This window comes from Aplidium turbinatum, chromosome 7 (genome assembly GCF_918807975.1).
Source record: "Aplidium turbinatum chromosome 7, kaAplTurb1.1, whole genome shotgun sequence".
NCBI lineage: Eukaryota > Metazoa > Chordata > Ascidiacea > Aplousobranchia > Polyclinidae > Aplidium > Aplidium turbinatum.
The window spans coordinates 6,642,923-6,662,486 of NC_137478.1; the positions used below are offsets into that span (position 1 = coordinate 6,642,923).

The following is a 19,564-nucleotide window of genomic DNA, read 5'->3' on the forward strand; positions in this document are numbered from 1 at the left end:
TCGTCCTGATCAAAGTTAGTTGCATTGATCTCTGACCAACGAACAACTTTTACATTTGACTTCAGGTGGTTTCTTTCTTTATTGTTTTTTTGTACAATAGCTCAAGTTATTTCAGGTCACGATCTCCAGCGTACCACGTAGGCTACCCCACGCATGGCTGTTAGGCCATATCGCCATACAGATACAAGTTTGGAGTAAAAGTAATCTAGCCTATATAACTGTAAAGCGAGAATCTTTTTTTATTTTGTCATCAAATACAACAAATCTGAATACAATGCAAAAAATGGATTAGCACCAAAATTCATATATAATGCATGACTTTGCGTGTGCTAAAAAAGTTATAGAATTTTAAAGCAAATGTTTTTTTAAACTTAGGTTTGAAAGAGAGCTTTGATTGATTGAAAATGCTGAAAGAGCTGAAAATGACTTTACATCTGATAGGGTACACTATGACCTTACATCTTTTGTATAGCTTTTCTAAAATAAACTTTTTTGAATATTCAAATAAAGACGACTATTATCAACATGGTCTAAAATTGTCCTTGCAAAAATCTTGAAAACATGTCGTATGCTCGTCTGGGTTGAAACGAAGGAACTTTGTGTCCAGCGTTCCGCACGGTGGCGAATGTGAGCTGATCATACACCTCCATGTAACCTCCAACCTGGAATATTTACGTTATAAAAATCACAATTTAATGTTTTTTTTTACATTTTTCAAACGATTGTTTCTCATAGTTGGATTATTTTCGGTGGGTTAAACCTACATAAAAGTTTTTACAGGATTAACATATTATCGATTAGTATGCATTTGCACTTTACAATAATATTTCATGGAAATGTTATTAATTTAATACTAGCCCTTACTCTTTGCGAATACTTTTATTCTTAATACTGCTACATGTGTTATTTAGACATTCAAACTCCACTGCATGAAATTTGTAACGGTTTTGGAGTCACTTAGCCTATTGATAATTCATGTTATGGTAGAATAAAGATTAGTATTTTGCAAGTTGTGTATTTATCATTTTATCAAATCTGAGACAGTAGCCTATACCCTGTGCTTTTTTTACGAATACAGCACTGCTAGTAATCCTAAGTGCAGAGTGAACAAGTTCATAATCGTTAATCTTAATTGATTATCTGGCATATTTGGTAACTATACTTGTAATACAAGAATGAGAAAGATCGGAAATCAGAATGAACAGTAGGGAGAAAAAACTGTAATCGTAATGGATTGCATGACCTTGCAATTATCTTACGTTAGACTTTAGAGTGTAGGAAGATTTTTGAAAAGGTGGTACAACTCTCGCCATACTAGTCGTGTAGCTAACATGCGTTTGAGCAAAGTGTTACAATATATGATAATATATCATAGAATATATACCCAATAAGATAAATCATAGTTTACCTGATTGTTTGAGTCCGTCCATGGAGCCCAAGAATCTTTCAAGTGAAGGTCGAGTTTACTGATCCAACGGCGAGTACCTAGCAAATCAGTGTCTGTTCTTAAAGGCACAATCATAATAATTCACGCAATTTCTAGGTCGAGCTAGATAGGTCGCTAAATTCCACAAACAATCATGGAAAATTGATAACTAATTGGAGCTGTTCAAACGAGAAACCTCTAAAGAAAACAATAAGTATCCGCCCCGTTAGCTCAGTGGTTACGCGCTCGGCTCAAGATCACGCGGCGCAAGTTCGACTCTCGTGATGTGCGCTTGAGCAACACATTTAAGGACTGCTCTCCATTCAGCGGCACCTAGTGAATGGAATAATTCTCTAGCCAGAACACTTCAACAATCGGAAAACTTCACTCTGCCGATCTCAGTAACCGGCCCTGCGTCAAGAGCCTCTACAAATATGCGAAACAAAGAATAGCCTATCAAGGCTTTGTCAGTCCGAGGATGAAGATTGAAAACCAACCAGTAGAAAATGTTTTACGGTCTCTGACCTCCTAAAAAGTGTCATACTCCTGAGATGATCTCGCATCCGGGTTTAAAAGTATCCCTTGGACTTCCTGTCAACACTACTAGTTTGTGTAGTGTAGTTTCAAGCGTGTTATCAACCGATACACATTGCCCACACTCACCAGTTGTAGAAACTACAGTGTCGACGTCACCGGAGAAGATGAGAATTTTTAAACCTTTTCCAAACAGGACTTTGGAATAAACTGGTAAAAGGGAAGAAAATACATCAATTTTCGAATAGTTGGAATTGATCTTGTCATAGCATTCCATCCATTGTGGTGTTTCGGCATGAATGGCTTTCTGCAAAGAATTTGTAGTCAGCGTATGCACAATGTTAAGTTGTTACAACAGATTATGTAAATTAGTAAATCAAACAGCAGCTGATCCAAAGAGGCACTTGGAAAATTTTGATTTTGGAAACTATCCTCTGATTGAGTAAGTTTCTTTGAAAGCTTAATTTTGCACTTCCACATAACCAGAGATGGGCGTGATCTTGATCTTGAAGATCACTTTTTTTTTGGTGATCTTGATCTTGATCTAAGATCACTTTTTTTTGTGTGATCTTGATCTTGAAGAACAATAAGATCAAGATCACTTTAAAATTGAAGTTTAGCCTACTTACTAAACAGAGGAATTTTTTTAGAACTCGTACTGTACAAAGTAGTTAGTGGCAACTACTAACATTAAGCCACTGTTAATATGATATGTATCCAACAAAAGACAATTTAAAGTCTCCATCTAATCTGGTCAGTGTTGCCGTTTCAAAATTGAAAAAGTTTTCTGTGTTGGTCATAATAAAGAAGTCAACTTCCGTGTACTTTATGTTGACGTATAGTAACAAATGATTTAACTTTGTTCACAATTTCTATGTGTGAATTTTAAAGAAATATTTGCTTTCTTTGACTCAATTTTAGAGGTTTCAAAAGTCTAGGATGGTGGTGTTAAAAAATCTGGACTCTAGCCGGCTTTGGTCATGTAAAGTGGTTTATTGCAGCAAATCAACGAGACCAAGACTTGTTTAATGTCTGAGTATGGAGCGGTTTGTCTGACCGCAAACCTCTGAACTTTTTTGATAGCAGACAACAGTATCAAGGTTGCCAGATGGGTAAATGGTGTGCAATAAACATTGACATAACACAGTGAAAGTTAAAACTACTTAGTAACACGAATAAAAACTCCCACATAAACCAGACAAAAATTTGGTAAAAAATGATGCAGTTTAAATTTTATTTTCATTTATTTATTATAAATAAAAAGTATAAAACTAATTGCAAATTTTGCGACTTTTTCAGTACTATTGTAATTAACTTTGGCCTTGGGTGTGACGTTGCGGTTCTACGCAAACTACGTCAGCAATTGATAGACCTAATAGCAACAGTCACTAACTTATTACAATTCTTAGGCCAGTGATCGAGTAGTTAAAAGTAAAAGATAGCAATACCAACTATATACCTTTACCCAGGTTGCTTATAGTACGGTAATTATTTTTTGCAACATCATTGATCAAAAACTTCATTTTTTTTCAAGTAACTTACACAAAAAGTGATCTTGAAAATGATTTTGATCTTCAAGATCACGATCTTGATCTTGATCTTCAAGATCATATAGTTTGGTGATCTTGATCTTGATCTTCAAGATCACCTATTCTTGGTGATCTTGATCTTGATCTTCAAGATCACCAATACTGGTGATCTTGCCCATCTCTGCACATAACCTACTTGTAAAGGCTTGGAATTTAGTTCGTTATGGTGCTATTTTATTCGTATTGTTTATAATTGTACCGTACTATTCTCGCAACAAACGAAATAAAAGTTTTCTCCCTTGCTCTTTCTCTCACTTTCCTTTTCACTCTCACTTTCTTTGAACCATCAGTAACGCAGGCCAGTTCTTAGAGATTGACAGTGTGAAATTTTTCGCTTGTTGAAATGTTGTTGACTGTGAATTATTTCATCTATAAAGTGTCGCTGAATGGAGAGCTTTTCTTGCATTGTTACTCGAATTATACATCCCATGGCTAAAACTACCGTTTGATGGTGTTGATGCAGTAGTGTGATACAGGTCTATAGTTTTCAACAAATTTGTAAAATTAGAGTCAATCTCTGCACAATGGGCTGTAGGCCTACCAGTTCAGTTCAGCAGACCATAGCCCTAGCATAGCTCTAAGAAGAGCCATAGGCATTTTTCTCTAGATAGTGCACCGTTCAAAATCATGAGAGAAATCAAGGCTATACCTATAATCGAAGGGGCGTCACTTCGCAATTGACGATAGGCTCTTTTAGCTTCGCATTTTATTCAAATGCACGTTTAGATTGCTTTGGCAAGTTGCAGCATTTGCTTATAAAATCTATAAGTCTATATAAATAGTAGCCTATACTAACCTGCACAGCGGGATTGTTCAAATAACTTGTGGCGTAATTGTTTTGACAAGGGTAATATGGAGATTTAAGTTGTTTGTGTTTTGCATTGTCGGATATTTTTAGTTGTTTTAAATTGGCCAGCAAATTCAGAAGTGCTCTAGCATCACTATGGCTGTACCTTCCTTGACCCAGGCAAACATCAGAATAAATGCTGTAAGGATTAATAGGTCCCATTTCACTGTGTGCTGCTTCCAGGTGATGGTGGCACTTGGCTGGGTTTACATTTCGATTGGGTGGAAGATAACTAAAGGAAAGATAGCAGTATTCTACAATAGACTTGTATGTACTGGTAGATATTAAGTCATGAGTAAACATATACTCATACCTAGCAGCAAAGTCAATTGTTCCAACAGTCAGTGGATTACCTGAAACGTAAAACATATTTCACGAAAACCCTGCAAAAAACAACCTTATTGACATCAAAGCAGTGTTGATTATGTTGGCTAAATTGTAATGGCCAATTTATAAGCTTGTTTTTTAGTGTGACTAATGTCTTAAATATACAAATATAACAAAATAAATAAAAGAGACTGGAGTAAAGTGTGTAATGATGTAAGATGAGCAATCGGTGTTTTTGAATAAAATTGTAATCGCGAGGACGTAACAAAAGAAGTATTAACAAAAGACGTAGAAATACAGTAGTTGGTGATAATGTAGGCCTGTGTTGGTATTGGTAATAATCAAACAGCGCTGGTTCGACTCTCGGGGTATGTGCTTGAACAACGCATTTCAAGGACTGCTCTCCATTCAGCGACACCTTGTGGATGAAATAATTCACAGACAAAAACACTTTGACAGTAGGAAACTTTACTCTGTCAATCTCGGTGACCGGGCCTGCGTCAGTGATTTAAAGCCTCTACAAGTGTGCAAAACTGCCAGGATTAATCTTTCAAAGAAGCTCTCTAAGTAGGCCTACGAGGATAAAGATTCAATCTATCAGAATACATTACGTCAATATACACTAGCCTATCTTACTTTGTATTAATGCTTAAAAGCCTGCGAAAGCAATAGACTATCAGTAGACGAAGAACACCAGGATTTTATGCACATACAACTTGTTTTAAAAAAATCTAGGTGAAACGATAGCACAATATCACAAGTACAAACACAGATTTCTTTAACTTGTTTCATAAAACATAAGTTTAATACCAACCTAACATTATTCCATGCAGGTTAATTGCTTCATTTGATGAAACTTTATTGTGTTCAATAATTTTAGCAGCTAAAGTTGGAATGTAATGTCCAGCATAGGATTCCCCAGCCATCCAAAAGTCATTGGTTTTCAAATGAGGATACCTGTCAAAGCAAATTTACTTCAACTAATATATATTACTGACAAAGCTTCAACTTTTATCCAAAAATTAAACCTTAAAATGCACGCAGAAATACTATCTAATTTGAACTTTTTTGCTTATTGGTTAATTTTTCGACGATGCTTATGAAAGTGAAACCGGAAGTTAAGTACCACCAGACTCCATTTTTTTCATCTCCGACGCTAACACAAGCCCTATCGGCCTGACACTACAAAAACAGGCAATAGTGCTCTTCAACCCTCTTTGCAGGGGCGTCGGACTTCGACAGGGGCGTCCGCTCAATTATGCACCAATGGGGAATGGTTTCTTCCTCCTCCTGTGGATGTGGTGCCGAGGAACAGACTAGGCTACGTCATCAACGACTGTACCACCTTCAACCACCCAAAGGAGTGAAAGGTCTGCGCGTTTTTTGATGATGACACCAAAGACTGGCTGCTCTCCAGTAGCCCTCCAGTGTAGGCTGGAGAATATCATAAATCTGGGTGATAAAAGGAAAGACCCTCGCCTCCAAAGGCTCACACAACGAAGAAAAAGAAATTACAATTAAATTTCGTATTTACAAATCTTTATATAATTAACCACAGCCCCAGACCAACATGGAATACCTTATTCATAAGGTAGTTTAGATGTCGTGTTTAGAAGCGTTCGCGAACAATTGGAGTACTGCTTCAATCGCCTGAAAGCTCAAAACTGACCTCCAAATGTGCTATGCATAAACTGATCATCACAGCAAAAAAACGCTTTTACTTGAACAAGCAATCGTCAATCAAAGTCTTCAATTCAAAGGATTTATTGCTATTACGAATTGTTAAATTAATCTAGTCATTTAATGCACTTAATATGTCTTGCCATTTTACGAAAACTCATGAATGAACTATTTTGCCCTTCTGGTGTAGCCTATTGCAAATGGTCGGCCTTTGCATGGACCACTTTTTAATTGTTTGAGATAAAAGCTTTCCAGTGAAATGATTTTTCAAACTTTTTTCTTACTTTTCAAAGAACTTCAACAAAAACGTCAACGAATCGCTCGCTGTTCTTTCATCATTGTATTGAAACTTTTCATTTGTTTTTGAAAATCCAACACCAGCAGGAGCTTCAAGGAAAATCATATTTGCAATCTTGTTCCAGCTATATTCATTGATGCCTAATGTAATGTTGGGTTTCACATAAAATGGACCCAGTTCTTCAATGAACCCAATCAGTGATGAACATCCGGGACCTCCATTGAGCCACAAAACCAATGGATCATTGGAAGGATCAGATTGAGATTCAACAAACCAATAAAACAAGCGAGTGTCATTGTTAGGATCAACATCGATATATCCAGAATATTGCTTGAAGTTTATGGGAGTATCAAGACCTGGCAAGTTAGTGATCAGTTCACTGCAGACATAATTTGGTACAGCAACAGCTGTCACAACTAAAAAAACTAGACATGTGTTTACTTTATACATATTTTTGTTTTTACCTTGCAAAAATTAATAAAAATCATATGAGTTTTATGTTTATCAGGACAAAAAAATAGATGACATCTCTTTCTATTTACTTTTTGGTGAAATCATTTCACTCATCACAGCAAGTTTATCTTCTACACAATATTTCTTTTAGTTCATAGAAAAGTTATTTTAATCCTAAGTCGTTTAAAAATGCATTCTATTTTGACTCGAAAAAATATTTTTTCTTAAATGTGAACTGTAATATTAATATTACAAAAGGCTAGACACTTGATAGGACCTGAAGATATAAATCTCAATGCATGTGCAAGATTGCCAGCATGTTTGTGTGTTTCAACAACGTAAATTGTGAAGTCACTTTTGTGACAAACGAGCACACAGTGGCTTGCCTACTTTCAATTTTTGTAAAACGTAGCCTATTGTAACATGGTAATATTCTATTACTTTTAAATACACGCAGCCTATGTAGCATCATTTTTAAGTAATGGTTGAAGCGTCAAAGTGACTGCATGTGAAATGTGCAAACTATACCACTCTACTACTTTCAAAAAACTTGAAAAGCTTTTCTTTAGGAAAACCTTAGATCCAATATGAGGCATTTTGTCCTCTTCTCAAATGCGCGAAAGGTAGTCTGCTTTATGTTAGTCTTTAATGCTACAACTAAATCCATTTAACCCTACTCTACAAGACGTAACACGGACTTTCCTACGCTCTTTTTGTAACTCCCACATGTTTTGTTTCACAAAACGTATGTACACATAACTTACCAATAAATTAAAGTCAAAACTTTAGGCTACAATTAGATTAAGTTGGCTACATATTAAATTGCAAGCATAGCAGTTTGGTCACTAGCCTCGTATATAAGTCAAAATATCGACAATGAAGAATAGTTTGTCTGACGTGGCAATGATTCACCATCGAATCTATGGCCAAACATTTATGACTTGCCACCTCTTCGGCTTCGGCATGTTTAACAACCTTTACAGCAAACGCCTGCATTAAACGCTTTGGGAGGAATTAATATATAAAAACTAGGAAACTAACTTAATTTCCTTATCCTGATCAAAGTGCGACGAAAAATAAAGTCGTCCTGTGACTGGGTTCTACGCAGTTGCTTTTAGCACAGTATAGACTTCACTCTGCCAATCTCGGTAACCGGCCTTGCGTCAAGAGCCTCCACAAGTATGCGAAAACTATCAGGAATACGGTAACCTATCAAAGCTTTGTCAGTCCGAGGATAAAGATTCAAACCAACTAACCAACTTACCTGATCATGATCACTGACTCACAGCACACTAAAGTAGAGACACTGCTTTTCTGGTGACATGATGGATTTAGGATTTAGCTCATTCCTTCTGCAGCCTACCTAACATTTTTATTCTCAGCAAGTGATTATCAATCCCATTTTCTCGAGGAAACACTGTTTGTTAGGCTTCAAAACAGCTGCAGTTTAACTTAAAACTTAGCGGCACCAGGGATTGCTATCATTCAAAAGCAATGCTTAAAAAATGAAAACAATTTAGTTTTCGAAACGTTTTTGAACATGAATTTAGTAAAGTAACCTATCTACATTTTAGGCTCTTTATTTTTAACTATTCCCCAGAATAACTTGGTTTGTCAAGCGCCTGACTTTACAATAGGCCTACAAACAAACCAACCACAAGATCAAGCAGCGCTGGTTCTACTCTTGGGGTGTGCGCTTGAAGACTCATTTTAAGGGCAGCTCTCCATTCAGCGACTACTTGTGGATGAAATAACTCACAGACAACAACGCTTCAACAACCATCGGAAACTTCGCTTTGTCAAATTCGGTGACCAAGTCTGCGTCAGTGGTTCAAAGCCTCTCCAAAGTTGCATAGCTGCCAGGATTAAGTTCTCAAACAAATTTTCCTATTCCGACGATAAAGGTTTTTACAATCAATTAACTACTATTCATAGCATCTTTTTATATATAAACTAGGTGGGCAATGCCCACTTAGTTCCTTCGCTTGCCCCCCTAGCCCTTTCTTTGCCCCCTAGTTTGAAACTAGGTGGGCAATTTTTAAGATCTAATTTTTGTTTAAGTTTGATCCTAGTTTTATGTTAAAACAGCAAATCTGTGGTTTTTCTGCATTCTTATGAAACACTTCACTTCTGCAATCTATCAGCGCTACCGAACGTACGGAATTCATTGTATTTCATTGCAGTTATTTATATATGTTTATTGTTTATGCCAGGGGTCACCAACCGGCGCCACGCTGTTATGTGCGGCCCGCGGAAGGTATAGGCGTAAAAGTATAACCAAAAATACTTTTCTTGAACAGTTAAAGAGCATGATGGCAACAAATACTTTCCGGGAAGCATATTTTCGCTTTGCATACGATTCCACCGACCGACCAATCAGATTGTAGTTCTAGGTGGGAGTCGCTTAAAGTTATTCCAATGAGCCCAGTGGTTCATTAAAATGTCTGTTCTCGAATTTCGAAGTTGTCTGTGAGCACAGGGTTGCTTATTTTAAGTTTGTAAATGTCATGTAAACACTAGTGCGCGTTTCACCGTTATTGTGTTGTGTTTCACGAGCAGTGTTCCCTTTATGCAAGTTTTTTTTTGGCAAAATAGGTCGGTGTGCCAACTCAATTTATAATTGGCAAATTATTACATATAAATTTAAAGACTTTTTTGGTTGTACATTTACGTTAGTAGGCCTACTGCAAAATGTTGTTAATCAACAATTCTTGCCATGCTGATAAGCACCGCGAGTGACAGTTGTCTAATAATCAAAGAAAGACGGTTTTATAGACTGAGTATAGACTTTAACAAAAAAAAACTCATTACTTTTTGAGAGGGAACACTGTTCATGAGTTACGATAGAAACGTTTTTTCGGTGATGTTCACAAGCGTTTGTTTCATGGTGCCTGGTTTCTTTCTTCCTGTTATTGGAGCCTATTTTTCGCTGATATGTTTGCAGGTCACTATCGTTGCCTGTATTGCCATGTGTCAAACATTTCCTTGTTTACTGAAACTGGTAATTGCAAGATATCTTTTGTGAAGCGAAGCGACGACACCACCCTTGGCGATGAATATTCATATGAAACCGCTCGCCTCGCTATAAGTGCGCAAAACAAGTGGCCTCGTTAGAGGTCAAAAGTGTTGTTAAACGAGTCAGGGATATCTAAAGAAGGGGATACGAAGGCTTTTCTTACGTCTGACAATAGAAGGGCTATTGTTTATCGTAAATAATCTCTGTTTATCGTAAAATGACAATTGGCACCGATAGTAGTTTAATAAATCTTGTTATGATAACCTGCATTGCGCTGTTAGCATCAGGCCTGGATACTCACTGCATGCTCATGGTTACTTGTTAATTCAATTACCCGTATACTTGCTTTACATCTAGCCTACCGCAAAGGCTTTGTTCAGAAAAACAGCTTACTGCTAACTTTTCAACTGTCTTTCGAAACAAGTATTTTTTAAATATGCTCTATGTAACATTTACTAATTGTCTTCTGTAGCTGACTGTACCAGTTGAACTACAAAACTTTCTGCAATTTTGAAAAGAACCGCATGTTTCACGCGCTGCAAACTACCGCCCTGATAGTGTCATCAGAATAAGGCAATCGCTGTGAGCCTTCGTATCCCCTTCTCTAGATATCCCTGAAACGAGCTTAGCCTGGCAATAGCGTTGTTCGACTAATTTTGTTGCTGCGATTTTCCAAGATAAATATTAAACAACATGTAACGTTGGATACTGGGTACGAATCCAGTGTTGGGCGCAATAACTCATTTTTCAGTTAAGCGATAACGATAAACGAAAAATGCCTAAAGCGATAACGATAAACGATAAATCAAAAAAAAGTTAAGCAATAACGATAAACGATAAATTATCGCCGATAATGTCCGATAACGATAATTTTTTTTCCTTGTTTAGCGCTGCCCCACCCCATGCAGCACGAACTGTCTTCATCAACATGACGAAAAATCGAACATAATGTACTGTAAAGGGACAAAACTTTTTGTAAGTTATGCATGAATAGAATCGCAACAGCGGCAGTAGGTATCGAATCTTCAACCTCTTGATCCAGAATCAAACCACTGAGGTAACCGCCGTGCTTATAATTATACCTTCAGATACCAGTTGGATGCTTTTATCAATTGAGTTACACTGCCGCTTACGTGCAGTAGGAAAAGATAATTATATCAAATGAAAATACCATAAAAAACTCCAAACTTTGTATTTTGCTTTCTACGGGCTGTTTACAGCAAAGTCAGCAATAATTGAAAAAATTCCAACAAACGCAAAATGCTTGAAAATTTATCAGTAATCTTAAGCGTTATTGGTACGGTAGTAAAAATGTGCATACTGTGAAATCCACCAAGCTTGTCAAATTAGTCGTGTTTGTTCAAGAACAATAACATAATTAGCCTATCGTACCGTAACTTAGGGGAAGGTGGGGCAGGACGGGACACTTAACTTTAATCGATGTTTTGCAGAATTCCTTTTTATCAATATCGGTAACTTTGGTATCATGTTATTTCTATCGCACACCACTACCAACCAGCAAGATACAAAGACTCAGTTAGTATCGCATGACCTTATAATTAACAAAAACAAAAAAAATTAATTTGTCCCATCTTGCCCCACACCTGGGGCAGGACGGGACGCGTATTGTTCATATGAGGAATCATCTGTAAAACCACAAATCTACTGATAATATCTTGTAATTTCAAAAATGACTTGCATTTACAGCACACGTAATTACATCAGGGCAAAATGACAGACTACTCTTTTCTATAAAAATCACATACAAAATTGCCACGCCCATTATAAGCAGAACAGATGTCCCATCCTGCCCCAAGCAGCTCTGTCCCGTTTTGCCCCAATGACTGACATTTTGAAATTTTCTGTTTGTTTATTATATATGCAACTCACATCTAAAAAGTCAGATACACCAAAAAGCACTTTTATTACTGTATCTCCAGACCAGGTATCATCTTCCAAATTTTTCTGAAATCATGCTAAAATGTGAAAAGTTTTGATAAGATTTCTTATAGCAACTAGCCTCTAATCAGTTATCTTGTTGCCACGACCACGTTTTTTCTCTGAACATCTCTTTTTTTTGCAAGTCATCGAGAATCATGGTGTCCTTTAACATCTAAATGGGTAGAGAACGCTAAAGCTAATACTTTTAAAAATATCTACGGTGTCCCGTCCTGCCCCACGTCCCATCTTGCCCCACCTTCCCCTACTGATAATTTCAGACAAATTTTTCTGTTTTCTTTGTGAACACCATCATTAAAGCAATGGCAGAACGCTGAGTTGTTGAGAAAAGAATTACAATATAGGCACTGTATTATTAGTGGGAATAAAAATATTTGATTTAGCGTTGGCTATGTCACATAGGTAAATCGTCGTCGTATCCAGGCTTACGCCCGGTGGTTGAAGATTTAGATTAAGTGGATGGGAAGGCAAGGAAGCCAATCTTCATGTCCACTTTCAGGCATGCCTTTAAGTGTCCTGCGAAAGACAGTGTCCTGTCCTTTCGATTACCGTTCCAGCGCTCTCACCACTCGGCTATGCAGCATAGGTAAATGAGAAAGGTTATAGGCTACTGTAGGCTATTTAGCATAATTTTACCACGCAACTCGATACGCAACTGTATACTCATGAGCGATGTCGAACCGGCGCCCTTTCGATTGCCGTTCCAGCGCTCTCACCACTCGGCTATGCAGCATAGGTAAATGAGAAAAGTTATACTGTATTTAGCATAATTTTACCACGCAACTCGATGCGCCTATTGTCATGCAAAAACTACTACAAGATGCAAAAAGTGTGATGTCGTCTGCATGTCAAATGCTTCAAGCAATATCATATTCTGCAATGACTTGTTTCAGTGATGGTGGCGCGAAAGACCATGTTTCCGATGTAAAAGCGGCCTCGTTTTGCGACACTTTCATCTACCACTTGCCAATTTCTTTCGCTTCGCTTCAAAGGAATCTGTACCGCCTGTGCGCTTACATTTTAATTGTAAAATTCACTCGCGATTGCAGATTGCAGCAAAACAACAAGAGACATGTTGCATTTCATTGCATTGCAATTTGCAACTCTAAAAATTATTGTGTTGTCAGGGCCGTCGCTGCAGGGGGCGTGCCCCTCCCATGACAACGACCTGTGCACACACACTTCAGGCACTGAAGAAGAACTGGTTTTAACTTTAGTTTCATGAACTAGGTGGCTAGTAAAAATATTAGTTTTTATGTTCTTTCCACTTGTGTGTTGATCCGAAATAAAATTTATCGGCGATTAATTATCGGCGATAATCAAATATTGCCTTTGGCGATAACGATAACTGAAAAAATAATTAAGCGATAACGTAAGCGATAAAAATTTATTGCCGATAATGCCCATCACTGGGTACGAATTGCGTTTTTTTCTGGCATAAGAGTCAACCTTCCTAAAATTTTATTAGTGCGGCCCGCCACAGCTCTCCTTAGTGCCAAAGTGGCCCGAATGCAAAAAAAGGTTGGTGACCCCTGGTTTATGCTATAGAAACATAGGGTGGCATCACTAGGTGCCTACATCATTTCTTTGGAACGAGACCTGTCTGCCAACGCAACTACTTTGCGATTCTCACAGCTTTTACCATTAATGACTCGTACACCCAGGAAGCTGACTTGAGAGTGTAACCCTAACCCTATGTCATCAAAGTAGTCCTTTCCAATTTTGATAAAAGTGATTCGGCAATTGCTTCTTAACGAAACCTGATAGGGAATATGTTTTGGTACGATGGGAATCGTCGTACTTTTATATTTTTAACTGGCTGGGGCTAAAGTTGAGTAGGCTACAGTTTCCTTTTAAGTAGATTTCGTTTCGCAACTCTGTTCATTTACTTCTTTCTGGCTTAAAGCAACTGAATTTTCTTGTTCTTTCTAAGTACGGTATGTGTAATGCTGAGGGCAATTTTTATTTTGACATAAAGAAACAAAAATTTTGACTTTATTTTTATCAAATTTTGACTTTACTTTGACCTAAGGAAATTGCTTATTTGTAGAGGTCACAGTTCTTCCATGAATTGATACCAATTACCCACACATAATAGGCTTATATGTCGATTTCAGACCCAAACGTGATCAATAAAAGGGGCTTGTTCAATAAAAGTTTGCCTTGATTGCGATGCTTGTTGTCGCTCCAATCCAGCTTGATGGCGTTTACTTTTCCTGTGGCTTTCAACAAAATACTTTTTATCGCACTTCACTGTAAACTTGCAAAAATTGCACCTTCCCAGCAATCATTGATTGCTGGGCCAGCATTGGCTATATGCTGGGTATGTTGGCACAAGGTCGGCAATTTCGTCCAACATTGCCAACAATTTCAATACTTCTTATTAAGCGTTCAAAAAGGTCTCAAAGATTTTATTTCAGGTTTATTTGTTTTAAACTTGAAAAATACTAACACAAACTTCTTTTCATGTGGTATTGCTTCTAAACACAGTTGTGTGATTGGCTAACATCGGTCAGAAGCATTGCCAACGTTGTGCCAATTCATAATAATTTCGGTGTTTTCTTTCAAATTATGCAAATGTATGCCATCATTTTGCTACAATTTAAAATTTAATAATAGGCTATCAATGCTGTTATTATTTTCTGATACCGTACAAGTATATTATGAATATTTAAGACCAGCGTTGGTCAGAAGAGTATCCACTGCTTTGCCAACAAAGTAGTTTCATTTCAGTTTGTTTATGCCAAAATGAGCAGAGGTCTAAAAAAAGATAGGAGCAACAAAACGCGAACGCGATAACGTGCTTGATACCGAAACAGTTTAAAGTTTCCATTAGCCTACACGTTTCCACAAAATAAACAATTGCAACGTTGGCTATATGCTGGATGTGAGGGCACAAGGTCGGCAGTTTCGTCCAACATTGCCAACAATTTCAATACTTCTTATTAAGCGTTCAAAAAGGTCTCAAAGATTTTATTTCAGGTTTATTTGTTTCAAACTTGAAAAATACTAACACAAACCTCTTTTCATGTGGTATTGCTTCAAAACACAGTTGTGTGATTGGCTAACATCGGTCAGAAGCATTGCCAACGTTGTACCAATTCATAACAATTTCGGTGTTTTCTTTCAAATTAAGCAAATGTAGGCTATGTCATCATTTTGCTACAATTTTAAATTTTAATAATAGGCTATCAATGCTGTTATTATTTTCTGATACCGTACAAGTATACTATGAATATTTAAGACCAGCGTTGGTCAGAAGAGTAGCCAATGCTTTTATTACTTATTTCCATTTTTAAAAATATCAATAGCCTACAAACCTTTTTTATGCGGTTTTGTTTAAAAATATGTTTGTGTGAGCAAACATCGGTTAGAAATGTTGCCAACGTTGTGCCAATTGAACAACTATTCTAAAGTTTTCTTTTAATTTATGCAAATGTACACCATCATTTGCTACAGACCAGGCCAGTGAGAAGATAATTTGGGCCCTGTACCGATGAGATCTTTGGGCCTCTAAACAGTTTTAAGAATAACGCACTACATCTAAACATACGCGGTAGTTTGTTTGTTTTTCCTGACACCTTGAAGAAGTTACGAGCTCCTAACATTATCCAGGGCCCGAGTTCAAAAGTACTCCCTGAACTCCCCTGACACCGCTACTGGTGGGCAATTCCCAGCTTCAGGAGCAGTCATGTTGCGTCGAAATCTCTCCTCAATTTCTTGAAGCGAGATTTCACAAAACGATCGCTACTTTTACTTTCAACGATCCGGCGAATCGTTTTTTCTCCTCCCGCGGTGCATAGAACAACACTACAGGCACAATAATTGTTGTGAAAACTCCATTATGACGTCACTACTTAAACTTTGACTGGTCAATATGTCGCGTTGAAGTGAAATAGGCAACAAAGCTTTAGAATGCGGCGATGTGTTATATCAACGTGAGGAGATGCAATTTAGCAGAAGAACTTGGTTTGTTTTGACGAAGGAAGACAAACGCCATGACTTAATCCTTTGCTAAAGGGATTATGACGTCACTCGATTCACTTCGACTGTTCAAGCATGGCGGTTGTGCGCAATACACAATTACGTGGAGAGCCGAAAGCACAATGCTTATGTGAACAGCGCTAAGAGGAATTTTCGCTTCTTGCATCAAAAATATAAAAAATCGAATTCAATTGAGATATTAGTTTTAGAAATGATCAATTAGAAATGAGCCAAAAGAAGTTTTAGAAATGATCAAAATGAAACTATAAGAATGACTTACGACAATGTTTATGAAAACCTGGTAAGTGAATGTCTTTTATTCATTGAACCTGAAATAATTGTGTAAAGTCGTTTTTGTCACTAGGCTACGTTTACACAATTTAAAGAAAGTTATAAAACTCAATTTAGAGAAAGTTATAAAACTCAATGACCAATGGAAAACTTTCATATGAAATATTCTCGTGACAAATTTAGTGCCAGTGCTCCTAGATGAGTGCTAAGAAGATATCAGCAAAGTAGCAGAGCTTGTGATGTCCCACAACATGTGTAGGGTTTTGCTCAATCTTTGATTCTGCTGCTCCGGCAGTGTTTGCCTGACTGCTTGAATGTGTTTGTATTTTTATGTCGTGTGGATAGGTCTGTGATGGTTGTAGAGTATTTGCAAATGTAGCTTTCATTGCCGTCAACTGAATAATAATAATAACATGTTTTATTTTGCGCCCATTGCAACAACATAGCCTACAGTAGCCTACACTGCGACCTACATACGCAACACAACAGACGACTGGAATCCCAAATAAAACTTTAAACGTTGGCTGTCATTTGTAACAGTCGAAAATTTCTGTAACAAGTGCTGAAGCTTTTTAATATGATGGATGAAACCCCTGTCATTACATTCGATGTACATTTTGCAGGTGGCAAATTTAAGTCAAGTTGTTGGCAAAAATGCAAGCGATTGTATCAGTGGACTTATTCCAACTATTATTATCGAACACAACACAGTTCAAGTCATGTCGAGAACAAAGAAAGAAAAAAAAACATCGTGAAGTCTAAGCACTCGTTTGATTGTTTAAAAAAGAATCTGAAAAAGGTTGTTCTTGGTGAGTACGGATAAATGTTTCTACTACAACTAAATGATTAAGTCATAACTATGCCATTTTGCTCTTTTGATTAATGTATGATATAATTGTGAAGAGTATTGAGTAATGTATGAAAATGTTTTAGTGGTGTACTCGCATTGATGTGAACAACGAACATGGTGGTTAGTAGGCTATGTCGGCATTTATATACTGATTTAACACTTCTTTTTTTACTTTCATGATTAGACATGGTGATGGCGCACGACAAAGCTGCTGCCGTGCAGCAAATTGATGAAGAGTTTCAGAGTGATTTCGAAATTGGAAGGACAGGCAAGGTGGCCGAAAACGGCAAAAACTAACTTTTGGTGAGCTTGTTGTATGTTTGAAAGACAACTGCGAATGTGTTGCTTTAGTTGTTGAATAACTATCTGTACACGCAATTAGAATGTATTGGAACTTGATTATCGTTCTGCGTGGCGCAGAATCGAATGATAAGTTTTTTGTCACGCACGTTGGAGAGAGGGATACATTGATATTGCAGATTGTCAATTAACTTCGTATTATCCTGGACGACAACTGATCAAAATCCTACACTGTTGCCAAACAGCCCTCTTGAATTAAATATTTTTATTCATTCGCAGGAATTCAGAATGATAAAGATATGCAAGAAAAAGCTGCTGATGTGCAATGAATATCCATCTGTCAATACGATTTGATGTGGCTTGTTTCTAATAAATGTGAAAATATAAGCAGCTCGTCTGTTACTTTGCTTTGTCACAAAGGGAGTAGTGTTGCTTATAAATCCAAGTTGCTGCTGTTCTATCGCCCAAGGATTAGCTAGGTTCAACAATAAACTTTTGGTGATGAGCGAAGTTTAGGTACAGAGACGTTTGGCAAATGTAAATGCCAATGCTGTTCAGATGTTTTATGCACCAGCTTGCTTCGCATGGCCAACCTTGGTCAAAGCGCGGGCATCACAATAGTCAATAGGTCAGATGAAGCAGCGTCATGGTGCATAAAAGTCAACCAGAATTTAGGCGCCAGATGAAGCAAAATGGTGCACAAGCCATATTGCCAACGTTGGCCAGATACAGATGTCAACGTTGGCAAGATGAAGCAAAATGGTGCATAAAACATTTTGCCAACGTTGGCAAGATACAGAAGCCAACGTTGGCTAGATGCAGAAGTCGACGTTGGCTAAATGCAGACGCCAACGGTGGCAAGATGCAGACGCCAACGCTGGCCAGATGCATCCAAATGGTGCATAAAACATTTTGCCAACGTTGGCAAGATGCAGAAACCAATGTTGGCAAGATGCAGAAGCCAAGGTTGGCAAGATGCAGACGCCAACGCTGGCCAGATGCATCCAAATGCTGCATAAAACATTTTGCCAACGTTGGCAAGATGCAGAAGGCAACGTTGGCAAGATGCAGTAGCCAGCGTTGGCAAGATGCATAATCCAATGTTGGCAAAATGCAGAAGCCAACGGTGGCAAGATGCAGACGCCAACGCTGGCCAGATGCATCCAAATGGTGCAAAAAACATCTTGCCAACGTTGGCGTCTGCATCTTGCCAATGTTGCGGCCACCTTCTTGCCAATGTTGCCCCAACAATCACTGTTTACTGGGTTAAATCACCCTCGGAAGTTGCATTAAATTCATCAGAAAAATCTCAACAAATCTTTCTAACTTTTGCTGAAGACGATTCAGCTGGCTTAGGCATTTTTGTAGCCTATTACAGAATGTCAGTAGGCTAATTCCCAAAATCCAAACTGTTGATCTTCAAAAGGACCACGTTTGTGAAGAGGAAGTGTTTTATAAGAATAATTAAATACGTAACAACGAATAAACAGTGGACAATTTGCGATAAAAGTTATCCAAGTGGGTATTGTGACATATTTCCTGCTTTTATGGGTTAATATGGCTTAATTGCGTCGCAGTTCCTGATTTACAATGCTTCTACGAGGATTTTGACAAAAATTACTCTTAAAAATTACTCTGCAGATGTTTAGTAGGCAGTGATGTACGCGCATACAAAAAATATTGACGCCGTCAGCGTAAACGCAAACGTTCGAAAAACTATACGCCGTATGCGTCAACGTAACTTGTAAAAAAAATTGGCGGCGTCAGCGCATACACTAGCGTAAACTTATTTTGTTTGCTAGGTGCCAAACATTCACACGATACAAACCACTCGAAACAAACAAGTTTTATTTTGAATTTCCACTGAAAGTGTTCATCTGACATTTTGCTGCGTTTTGGTTTCAATATGTCTTTGCCCATTGAAAACATTCTTTCAACTACAGCGCTGGAAGGTATTGGCGTGTTGTAGCGAAAAAAAAACATTAAAAAGTATGCGTTGACGCTATGCGC

At 37.6% G+C, this 19,564-nt stretch overlaps 2 protein-coding genes across 2 annotated transcripts; one reads left to right on the forward strand and one right to left on the reverse strand.

Moving 5' to 3' along the window:
* Positions 1–153: 153 nt before the first annotated feature.
* Positions 154–8,426, reverse strand: LOC145773700 (uncharacterized). The gene is made up of 7 exons (XM_082584834.1): positions 8,419–8,426; positions 6,688–7,080; positions 5,538–5,680; positions 4,346–4,749; positions 2,090–2,267; positions 1,409–1,485; positions 154–662 (listed from the first exon to the last, which is right to left on the reverse strand). The coding sequence occupies exons 1-7, from the start codon at positions 8,424–8,426 to the stop codon at positions 531–533; spliced, it is 1,335 nt and encodes a 444-aa protein (XP_082440960.1). The 3' UTR covers positions 154–530.
* A 3,861-nt stretch (positions 8,427–12,287) lies between these two features.
* On the forward strand, positions 12,288–17,624 carry LOC145773701 (uncharacterized). The gene is made up of 3 exons (XM_082584836.1): positions 12,288–12,291; positions 17,028–17,213; positions 17,439–17,624. Exons 1-3 carry the CDS (start codon positions 12,288–12,290, stop codon positions 17,549–17,551), a joined length of 303 nt encoding a protein of 100 aa, XP_082440962.1. The 3' UTR covers positions 17,552–17,624.
* Positions 17,625–19,564: the final 1,940 nt, after the last annotated feature.

Coding starts and splice junctions, on each gene's coding strand:
- LOC145773701 (XM_082584836.1), top strand. Junction 17,214..17,438: donor TCTGAAAAAGGTTGTTCTTG/GTGAGTACGGAT, acceptor TTTCATGATTAG/ACATGGTGATGGCGCACGAC.
- LOC145773700 (XM_082584834.1), bottom strand. Junction 2,268..4,345: donor TGAACAATCCCGCTGTGCAG/GTTAGTATAGGC, acceptor AATTCTTTGCAG/AAAGCCATTCATGCCGAAAC. Junction 1,486..2,089: donor CACTGTAGTTTCTACAACTG/GTGAGTGTGGGC, acceptor CTGATTTGCTAG/GTACTCGCCGTTGGATCAGT.